An 11279-nucleotide genomic window follows, 5' to 3' on the forward strand; every position below is an offset into this window, starting at 1 on the left:
AGGCCTTCCAGAGGCTCTGGAAGGCCTTCCCGGACCAGCGCCGGGTGCTCCGCGGCCTCCCCGCGGCCTCCGCTGGTTGCTGGGGGCCTTCCAGACACTCTGGAAGGCCCCCAGCGACCAGCGGAGGCCGCGGGGAGGCCTTCGCTGGCCGGCGCTGGCCCGGGAAGGCCTTCCAGAGGCTCTGGAAGGCCTTCCCGGACCAGCGCCGGGTGCTCCGCGGCCTCCCCGCGGCCTCCGCTGGTCGCTGGGGGCCTTCTAGACACTCTGGAAGGCCCCCAGCGACCAGCGGAGGCCGCGGGGAGGCCTTCGCTGGCCGGCGCTGGCCCGGGAAGGCCTTCCAGAGGCTCTGGAAGGCCTTCCCGGACCAGCGCCGGGTGCTCCGCGGCCTCCCCGCGGCCTCCGCTGGTCGCTGGGGGCCTTCCAGACACTCTGGAAGGCCCCCAGCGACCAGCGGAGGCCGCGGGGAGGCCTTCGCTGGCCGGCGCTGGCCCGGGAAGGCCTTCCAGAGGCTCTGGAAGGCCTTCCCGGACCAGCGCCGGGTGCTCCGCGGCCTCCCCGCGGCCTCCGCTGGTCGCTGGGGGCCTTCCAGACACTCTGGAAGGCCCCCAGCGACCAGCGGAGGCCGCGGGGAGGCCTTCGCTGGCCGGCGCTGGTCCGGGAAGGCCTTCCAGAGGCTCTGGAAGGCCTTCCCGGACCAGCGCCGGGTGCTCCGCGGCCTCCCCGCGGCCTCCGCTGGTCGCTGGGGGCCTTCCAGAGTGTCTGGAAGGCCCCCAGCGACCAGCGGAGGCCGCGGGGAGGCCTTCGCTGGCCGGCGCTGGCCCGGGAAGGCCTTCCAGAGGCTCTGGAAGGCCTTCCCGGACCAGCGCCGGGTGCTCCGCGGCCTCCCCGCGGCCTCCGCTGGTCGCTGGGGGCCTTCCAGACACTCTGGAAGGCCCCCAGCGACCAGCGGAGGCCGCGGGGAGGCCTTCGCTGGCCGGCGCTGGCCCGGGAAGGCCTTCCAGAGGCTCTGGAAGGCCTTCCCGGACCAGCGCCGGGTGCTCCGCGGCCTCCCCGCGGCCTCCGCTGGTCGCTGGGGGCCTTCCAGACACTCTGGAAGGCCCCCAGCGACCAGCGGAGGCCGCGGGGAGGCCTTCGCTGGCCGGCGCTGGCCCGGGAAGGCCTTCCAGAGGCTCTGGAAGGCCTTCCCGGACCAGCGCCGGGTGCTCCGCGGCCTCCCCGCGGCCTCCGCTGGTCGCTGGGGGCCTTCCAGACACTCTGGAAGGCCCCCAGCGACCAGCGGAGGCCGCGGGGAGGCCTTCGCTGGCCGGCGCTGGCCCGGGAAGGCCTTCCAGAGGCTCTGGAAGGCCTTCCCGGACCAGCGCCGGGTGCTCCGCGGCCTCCCCGCGGCCTCCGCTGGTCGCTGGGGGCCTTCCAGACACTCTGGAAGGCCCCCAGCGACCAGCGGAGGCCGCGGAGAGGCCTCCCCCACCGCTGCCGGCCCCGCGCGCGGGCGGGGAAGGCGGGGAGTGAGGGAGGGAGCGTCCCTGCGCGTGCGCAGGGGCCCTGCGCAGGCGCAGGGACGCTCCCTCCCTCACTCCCCGCCTTCCCCGCCCGCGCCCGCGGCCCACCGGCTCCTGGGCTGCCTAAACCGGGACCTTTAATGGTCCCGGTATAGGCAGCCCGGGATCCGGGATTGGGTGGCCAGATCCGGGAATGTCCCGGGAGACCGGGACGGTCTGGCCACCCTAGCCGGATAAGAGTCCTTGCACTTAACCATGACACCAAGCAAGGCATCGACAGGGTTCCAGTGTCTGCCTTAGTAGCACCGAAACCTCAAAAGAGCTTTCCTAGCATAGTGGTGACTTGTTATGCTAATCTGCTTGATGCATTTTTGTGTTTTTGCCATTTATGTTGTTTTATAAGCCCTGTTGCTTTAAAAATGGAAAGAATATGGCAACACTATCTTGGGCAGGAACCATCCTCAGGAAGAGAGGCTCCATTATCTTTGGGCTAAACTAATTTATTTTTATTTGATTTATTATTATTTGTTTAATTCATTTGTCTTCTTTCTTCCAAGGGGGGGGGGGGTCCCAAAGCAGCTTACATCGTTCTCCTCATTCTACATCATTTTATCCTCACAACCACTTCAGAAAACCTCTTTTTTCCCTTCAAAACCAGAGTTTGCCCAAAAACTAGAGTGTCACTTCCTGACGTTGGCAATCCAATGATGTCACTTCCAGGATTCTTTCCTATTGTTTCTGAAGCTGCCTCCCACTTATGATGAGATAGCCAGCTTTAAGCTAATGCTCTCATTTGCGTTTTGTTTTCAGCACCCAATTAATGTCTACAGTTGTGTACACCTTCACTAATACAATTCTTAGTAAAGTGTGGCAGTACTACGGTTAGTACCGACATTCCATATAATGTCATCAGGCTCCACTTCATAAGTTTTTGGGATAGTGGAGGCTGGCAATCCCCGCACATCCTGTGTTACAAATAGCATGTACGGTTTCTTGAGTATTTCAGGGGAACTTCCTCAGTATGTGGAATAGAGAAGTTTGTGACAAAGCAGCTTCTTGTTTTGTTCAGGATTATGAAAATGATGGGTGGGGACAGATTTAGAATAAACAATGTGACACTGAAATCGGGGCATTTGCAATGTCTGATTGAGTTTGGTTAAAGTCCAGAGAAAGGTCAAAGGTGAGAAGGGAGAAAAGTATCTGGGAAATATTAAAGCCTAAAATAGTTGAGAAGAAGGTTGTTTGGCTATGAGGCAGAAGCCTTTACTGTGGTGATGTTTTCACTGACCCCACTTATAAGGGTTACCTACTTTCCTCTCAGTGCTCATTCAGAGCCTTTGACAGCAACCAGACATATAAAATTAGGGAGGTGAAACTTCTCATGAGATGCCAATGACTGATACAAAAAAGCAGTGTGTAGAATTCTGGTCACCATTCCCTTGGAGAACATGAACACTTCGAGAGGTGGACTCTATGGCATTATACCTCACTGAAGTTCCCTCCGCCCACTGTCTCTAAACACCATCCCCCAAATCTCCAGTAATTTCCCAACCTGGATTTGGTACCCACTGGGGATAAAGGCAGGTGTAAATGAAGTAAATAAATAAGAATTAAATATATCAATAAACTTTATACACAAAGTATAACAACATAAATATCACAATAATGAAGATGTGCAAAACAAAACCATCCAATACAATTACAAAATAAGAATAAGAATATAATTACAGAATAAGAATAATAACAACATTTATAATAGTTTTACATAATAAAATCAACACAATATAAACCATGGGCAAGGGAAAAAAAGCTTTCAATATTTATATATAGAAACAAAAAGAACATAAAATATCAACATTTACACAAAAAAGATGAGGCCCCAGCTATGTTTCATTGTGGTACTGATTGCAGGATTTTCCTCAGTTTGTAGTGAAATGTCTTCATATAGCCAAACTGTGAAAAGAGGAAAAAAATACCCAGTGTCAGGCAAAGTTGTAGCAGGTTCTTTGTTATAGGTCTTAGGGCAACTGAAAATCAAATGTTAAAAAGTTACCTCAGATTCAACAGAATTGTGACATCAGTGACTCATTTCCATAACAATATGGCATCATCTGATGCGTAGAAGCTACTTGTTGTGTGGGTGGGGGGCATTTCTTCTGACCTTCCCAATCAAGGTTCAACAAGTGTGTGGCCAATCTGTTTGGAACTTTTTCCAGCTTGGGGGAAGAAAAGCTTTGGGCAAGAAAAAAGTGAAGTGGCCCCATAAGGGTTTAAAATGATAAATTCCCCACTAGAAGGAGATGATTTCCCAAAAGACTTGAAAGAGGTCATTGAACAACTTGAAACAGGGCTGGGAAGTGACTGCTAAAGTCTTAACCTGGAGTGGTGAACTAATAACCTCTCTCCTCTGCAGACATTCTGGGATCAACTGGTAGCTGAGACTTTTTGTTGAATAGTTGAAGTTCCCCTAAGTTGGCAGAAAGCAAAAGAGTTGTAATGATTGTTCTAATTTAGAGACACATAAGTAAGTCCTGTCCCTTTAATAGTGGTTTCAAGTGTGGAAATGGGCAGGTGAAACTTCTCATGACATGGAGGTAAGCAATATCATCTGGTGCATAACATCCCATTAAGCCCCTATTAAAGGGACAGGAGGCTTCTTTCCAGGCTGCTGGCAATCTTAATATAGAAGATATACTCATTACCTGAAATGTCTCAGGAGAAATGCCCTGTTGAGGTGGGGAGAAGAAACTCCTTCTCCACCCATCCCATGGTCCCAACAAGTTCCCTTCCACCTGACATGTTACTCTCTGTATCAAAGTAAGGGCTACCGCTATGGCAGGAGGCCTCCCACATAGCAGCCCTTCTTGTTTGTCACCCCTCAGTACAGCAGTGTGTGAGGGGACGGTAAATGGGGCAAACAGATGTTGCTCTGAAGCTGAGATGTCATGTCTGTTGTGAACCTAGGAAGGATGTTATCACATTGGAGTGATGCTCTAGGATCTGTCCCTGCCCCCAACTCTATGGTAAAACCATAGAATTTTGGGGAATCCTAGAGCATCATGATCCCTTCTGGATTAGTGCCTATTGGTTGGAGTGATGCCTATTTTGCATGTCGCTACCCTCTAAGCTTCCTGTTGGTTGCCATTGCTGGGTTGGCAACACTACACTACATGTTACAAATTGTAACCTTATTTGGCCCTTAGACATAGTGATTGAGAGAATGGTAGCAGAGCAACTTCAGGGTCTGTTGGGCTTCAGTCAGTTTGGCTGTAGAGAGAGCAGGAAAGGGAGTTGCTGAAGGGGTGAGTGTCTGCCTTTTCTTAACTGCTGGGGAAAATTAGCTGAGGCTGCTGTGTGGAAAGAGAGAGTCTGAGGCTGTGTGTGCTTGCTGGGGAGTGAGGAACTTCTATTTCTGTCTATTTTGACTGGGCTGTAGCTGAATGTAGCCAATTGCATCAAGTGATTGTTGCTGATTGGAAGTGTCTGTGTTGTTTGTGGCTGACTGCTGGCCCCATCCTCTTTGCATTTATAAGGCTGCTCTTGGCCTAGGGGCTCTGAAAGAAGCCCAGGAAGGACCAGGAAGCCAGGGTGAGGAAGCCAGGACACTTGTTTCTTTGTACTCCCAATAAGGTAAGTAAACTTTCCACAAGGTGAGCCACTGAGCCACATAATTATGAAGAGTATCTAGTGTTTGCACTGAGTGTCACATGTACAACTATCTGCCCACTGGACAGAAGTGTTGGGTGTGTTCTTGGTGCAAGGAGCTCCTGGTTCTCAGGAAACATGTTCGTACCCTTGAGGCTGCAGTGGCTGACCTGGAGAAGCAGAGACAGACATATGGTGAAGACTCTTGTGTCCCATTCTGAAAATGGCAGCCCTGCCACTGACAGGGAGCATGAGGTTCGAGAGGAAACAGGGCACCGTGCTGAGGATAAGGGAAATGTACCCTGAGAAGGGATCTCTGCCTATCAAAAAATGCAATTTCAAAGGATGAGACAGTGTCCAAAACAATTAAACAAATGTGCCTTGAACTACACAAAAGTTAACTGAACAGAAGGACTAAATGTCTTTCCTCACTATTCTTATAGTCTCTCAGGCTCAGGATCTCGTGGTCTCCCAACCCAGCTCTGCTCAAGGCATTGAAGGCAGCTCTGTCACCTTAAGGTGTTCCTACAACTATACCTCCAAGCCAAAGGTTGGCAGCTACCAGTGGGTGAAGGATCCAGGCCTGGTGGTGGTCAAAAACTCCACCCCAGAATTCATGGGGAGGCTGAACTGCACCTCTGACCTGCGCTTCCTCTTGGACCAGAGAGCAGACTTAGAGTTACAGGATCTGAGACATTATGACTCGGGGATATACAGATGTGTGGTGAGCATCTATGGTGTACAAGAAGCCTCAGGAAATGGGACGAAGCTCCAAGTGATGAAAGCAGCAACAGGTGAGATGGTTAGTTTCAGTAGAGGACAATAATTGGTCAGAGTGAAGGAAGAAGCTGGAGAGCTAGGGTGGTGTAGTGGTCAGAATGTCTGGCTAGGGTCTGGGAGACCCAGATTCAAATCCCCACATTGCCATGGAAGCTTGCGGGGTCACCTTGGGCCAGACACACTCTCTCAGCCTAACCTACCTCACAGAATTGTTTTTGTGAGGATAAAATGGAGAAGAGGAGAACAATGTAAGCCACTTTGGGTCCACACTGGGGTGAAAGGCAGGGTATAAATGAAGTAAATAAATAAACCTTGGACTGCAAATGTGCATGACATGAGAAGTTGATATTCAGATCTCCCAGTTTTATTTTTAGTCAGGGCTTTCTTTTGTAGAAAAAGCCCAGCATGAACTAATTTGCATATTAGGCCACATCCCCTGACATCACCATTGTTCCATCCAGGGTTTTTTATAGAAAAAACCCAGCAGGAACTTATTTGCATATCAGGCCACACCCCTGACCTGGCCCGTAGCCATGGGAGGCCCTTGGGGCACAGCCCCTCTATTAACCCCCCTTTCCCATGTAGGACCCCTATGTTCAGCGCCATTGAAATTGCACCCCCCTGCCATCGTGCTGCCCGCTGCCTGTGCCTCCTCTGCCAGCCTGCCACCACCACTACTGGTGCTGTCCACTCCTCCTTTCCCTTCCCTTCCCGTCACCTCCCCCCTTGCATGATCATGGCAGGGCTCAGACGTGGTGCACTGTGATCACACATGGCGGGGGCAGGGGAAGGGAAAGGAGGGGTGGGAGGTGGTAGTGGTGGCAGCGAGCCAGCAAAGGAGGCACAGGCTGCTGCAGCGGGCGGGCGGCGCGTTGGGGGGATGCGATGGGGTGCAAAGGGAAGGGAAAGGAGGGGTGGGCAGTGGTGGCGGTAGTGGCGGGCCAGCGAAGGAGGCATGGGTGGCAGGTGGGTGATGTGCTGGGGGGTGTGTGAAGGGAAGAAGTGGGCGGGCACTGGGCCTGGGGGGGTGCGAAAGGAAGGGAAGAGAAAGGAGGGTTCGGCGGCAGCCAACGAGTGGATGGAGGAGGCAGGAAAGATCGTGGAGTTTGTGCCATTTGATCAAATGGCAAATGGGGCCATTTGATCCTGTGCCCCCCCAACCAAATTTCATACCTCGGGGGGGGGCCCCCATCCAAAATTTTCTGGCTACGGGGCTGCCCCTGATGCCAAGCCAGCCAGAACTGCGTTCCTGTGCATTCCTGCTACAAAAAGCCCTGTTTTTAGTTGAAAAGCAGTGGTGATGGGAAGTGTTTGGATTAGATCACAACTGCAGTTCTGAGGAGGAGACCGATTCCTCACTCACAGTTGCTCTACCCCTGGGATTCTGCTTTCCTCAGATAAAGCAATCCATTCCCCACCAATCGCTGCGTGGGTGTATTTTGATCTGTGGTTCCCTCCAATTTCCCTCACAGCTTCCTGCTCTTTTTTTTTTTTTTTTTGAGATTCAGAACCTGCAAGGGAAATTGGAGGGAGCTGCGAGTCAAAATGAGGCTGCGCAGTGACTAGGGGGGAATCGATTCCTTGATCTGAGGAAAGCAGAAGTCCAGTGGTGGAGTGGTTGGATTTTTTTACTCCTTTATCTCATGCCATTTCTGAGCTAGATTATTCCCCACCTGCATCCGTACCATGGGAGGGAGGTGGAATATGAGTATGTCTGTTCACTGAGAAAGGACTGGGCTAAATCATTATGTGCTGGCTCTATTTCTGCATGGTGATGGACTGGAAGATATGCAACTGATCAATTTGCATATATCTTAGAAGATAAAGGGGCCTCCAATTATGCTGGATTGGCAGAATTAAAAAAGGATGTATTAAGCTACGGAATGCTGTGACCTGGATAGCCCAGGCTGGCCTGATCTCATCAGATCTGGGAAGCTAAGCAGGGTGGGCCTTGACTAGTATTCGGATGAGAGACCTCCAAGGAATTCCAGCGGTGTGATGCAGAGGAAGGCAATGGAAAATCACCTTTGAATGTCTTTGCCTTCAAAACCCTATGGTGTCTCCCTAAGTTAAAAAGGTAGAGGTAGTCCCCTGTGCAAGCACCAGTCGTTTCCGACTCTGGGGTGACGTTGCTTTCACAATGTTTTCACGGCAGACTTTTTACGGGGTGGATTGCCATTGCCTTCCGCAGTCATCTACACTTTCCCCCCAGCAAGCTGAGGACTCATTTGACCCACCTCAGAAGGATGGAAGGCTAACATTCCAACTTCTGTAGAGAAGCACAAGTTCCACTGATAGCGCCCCTACCAGGTAGGAAAAGTGTGTGGTGTGTGAGCATCCATGGTCTAAGGGGACTGATCTTCAAGTGATAAAGGCAGGTGAACTGATGGGGAGTTACAGATGCTTGGGTTCTATGGGAGGTGAAAGAGGTGTGTTTATAGAAGGCACAGGACATTTGCATCCTTTGGGACAGGAATGGGCAGGGCTTTTTTTTGTAGCAGGAACTCCTTTGCATATTAGGACACAGACCCCTGATATAGCCAATTCTCCAAGAACTTACAGGGCTCTTCTTACAGGACCTACTGTAAGCTCTTGCAGGACTGGCTACATCCGGGATGTATGGCCTAATATGCAAAGGAGTTCCTGCTACAAAAAAAAGCCGTGTGCATCGGATCTAAAGCAAGAAACATGGAAGCTGGAATTATTACATTGTCATAGGGTAAACCATAACCGAACTCCAGTGGTACTTCAAAGACTAACAACATCTATTCCAGTACCAGCTTTCATTGAGCCAGAGCTCAGACTTGTTAGTCTTTAAGGTGACACTGGACTTCTGCATCGTTTGGCTCCAAAAAACTAACATGTCTACCCCAGTGGAATGAATAGGGTAAGCCAGGCAGGTTACAATTTACAAGAATGGATTTTGTGTTTCTTTAGCTATAGAAATAAGGCTACAAACAGCTTTCACCCTCCATGTTAGTGGGAGCCCAAAAGAGCCACAAATGTTCCTAAAGTGGGTGGTGGAAGTAGGGTTGCCCACTTTCTAACCAACAGCAGCTCCTGTGTCTTTTGCAGTCACAGGAGTCACAGACATTTGCAGATGATATTCTCTTTAGGCTAGAAAAAGCAGCACCTGCTTTTTTTCTTCCTGAAGACCAAGTTGCTGTTAATGCAAGGGTGGTAGGAAGCTTAACATCTCCCACAGACTGTAGGGCTGGTTCCTGCTCGTGGGCACGGTGCTGTGGGAGGAGGGGCTTCAGCCTTCCCTCCTGTGCTGTTTTCCCAAACTGAAATGTCCACGGGGATCTATTTGCTCTGTTTTGGACTGCCACGGGTACTGACAATGGCACGTGGAGCCCCAGAGTAGGGCCAACGGGTCTCCCTGTACAGCTCTCCATCCTAGCTTAAAATCCTAAAGGTGTCCACAAGTTTAAGAAGGTTGGGGACTTCTGCACTAGTGGAAGAGTATATGTGAATAAAGTACAATGAGGTTGCTTCCAAACTCACCCTACTGTTCTAAGAATCAGAGTTACTTATTTAGAAAATGTCAAAGTCACCTCTCCAGAGACCCCTTAATTGCAGCCAGGGCTTTTTTTGTAGCAGGAACTCCTTTGCATATTTGGCCACACACCCCTGATGTAGCTGATCCTCCAAGAGATTACAGGGCTCTTAGTACAGGGCCTACTGTAAGCTCCAGGAGGATTGGCTACATCAGGAAGGTGTGGCCTAATATGCAAAGGAGTTTCTGCTACAGAAAAAGCCCTGATTGCCTCTAGACCTGGCCCTACCTTAGCAGTCTCAGCTAGAGGGACCTTTAGCTTGATCCCACAATTCCTATGTGATTGTGTCCTCCTTACTAATTTTTTTCCTCCCATGTTTGGGATTGTTCAGGACCAGGAGATGTGCAGCTAGGAGACAACATGGTGCTCGTATGGCTCATCTTGCGTGGCTTTCTTTACACCTTGGGGATCGCTGTGGTGGCTCTGCTGACACATCTGCATTATAGAAAGACAAGTAAGTTTCCAGACCCCCTCATAGGGATGCCAGCTTCCAGGTGAGACCTGGAGATCCCCCAGAATTACAGCTAATCCCCAGACTACAGTGATCGGTTCCCCTGGAGAAAATGGCTGCTTTGGAGGGTGGACTCTGTGGCATTGTACCTCACTGAATTCCCTCTCCTCCCTAGGCTTCACCTCCAAATCTCCAGGAATATCCCAATCTGGAGTTGGCAACCCCACTTATGAGGACACTGTGACTTAACTGTGTCGTGCTTAACATAATAGACATCCTAGAGAGTTCAAGGCAGAGGAGCAAAGTCTTGGCGGAAGCAGCAAATCCATTCTGCTCCTTTTGTTACTGATTGCTAAGTTCTGCATGTAAATAGTTAAAGTTCTTCTTATGTGAAACAGCACCCTGAATCCTGAAAACTATTCCTAAAGATGTGACATTACTTGCAAGCAGGGGTTGTTTTGTTGAAAAATAGGAGGTGGATCTCATTAGCATAATCATTAGCAGATGCTGCCCCCCCACCCCCACCCCCAGTCAAAAGAAACCCTACACAAGCAGGCCGGTTAAGCAAGGCCTGCTTGGGCTGACTAGAGATCCAGCCAGCCCAATCAAGCCTCGCTCACCTGGGGCTCTCCTTGGTGCCCCTCCCCACAGTCTAAAGGCTAGCAAGCCACCTGCTGCCCAAAATCACATAAGAAGTGGATAAAGGGTGACCTTGTTATTTCTTGCAAGAGTGACCTTGTTATTTCTTTTCACTCAGCATTTAGGAAAGAACAACTGATTCATGCTTCTCTCTCTCTGTTTCCTTCCATCCTTATTCTAGTTTCCCAGGAGGTCCAGAAGAGGCAAAGTTACTATACAGAGAATGAATATAGAGCAGCAACGGGGAACTACAGCAGCGACCTCCTCTCAAGTGGCCGTACCAAGAAACTTCAGCTCTCCATTTCGAAGGTCCAAACCAGATGAGATGTTGCAAGTTCAATGTCGGAGCTCCTCCGCTGCCTTTAAAAACTCAATTATTGTGTACTGCAGGGGGCTGGATTCAAACTAGGACTATGGCACAATGGCATCAGGGGCTTAAGCTTCCCACCAGGTTCTTTTCCCCAATCTAAAATGGCCCCAGGGAGTGGCTGTTTGCCCCAATGGACCTGATAACTGAAATTTTAAAAGCGTTGGAGCTCCTGTGGCTTCTCTAATTTGGCAAGCAGCCTCTTCTGAGGAATCCAACTTCATGGGGGAAGGCAGCAAATCTAGTCCGTAATATCTCTTACATCATTTCCAGACTTATGGAGATTGATTATATAAAAGTACCAGATTGAGCCAGGGTACTTGCCCATCTAACTCTTT

At 50.7% G+C, this 11279-nt stretch overlaps 1 protein-coding gene across 1 annotated transcript; it reads left to right on the forward strand.

Annotated features, from left to right (window-relative positions):
• The first annotated feature begins 5562 nt into the window (after nucleotides 1-5562).
• LOC132571918 (natural cytotoxicity triggering receptor 3-like) lies at nucleotides 5563-10898 on the forward strand. The gene is made up of 3 exons (XM_060238709.1): nucleotides 5563-5938; nucleotides 9816-9938; nucleotides 10756-10898. The coding sequence occupies exons 1-3, from the start codon at nucleotides 5563-5565 to the stop codon at nucleotides 10896-10898; spliced, it is 642 nt and encodes a 213-aa protein (XP_060094692.1).
• The last annotated feature ends 381 nt before the right edge of the window (nucleotides 10899-11279 follow it).

Source organism: Heteronotia binoei, chromosome 5 (assembly GCF_032191835.1).
Source record: "Heteronotia binoei isolate CCM8104 ecotype False Entrance Well chromosome 5, APGP_CSIRO_Hbin_v1, whole genome shotgun sequence".
In the NCBI taxonomy this organism is placed as follows: Eukaryota; Metazoa; Chordata; class Lepidosauria; order Squamata; family Gekkonidae; genus Heteronotia; species Heteronotia binoei.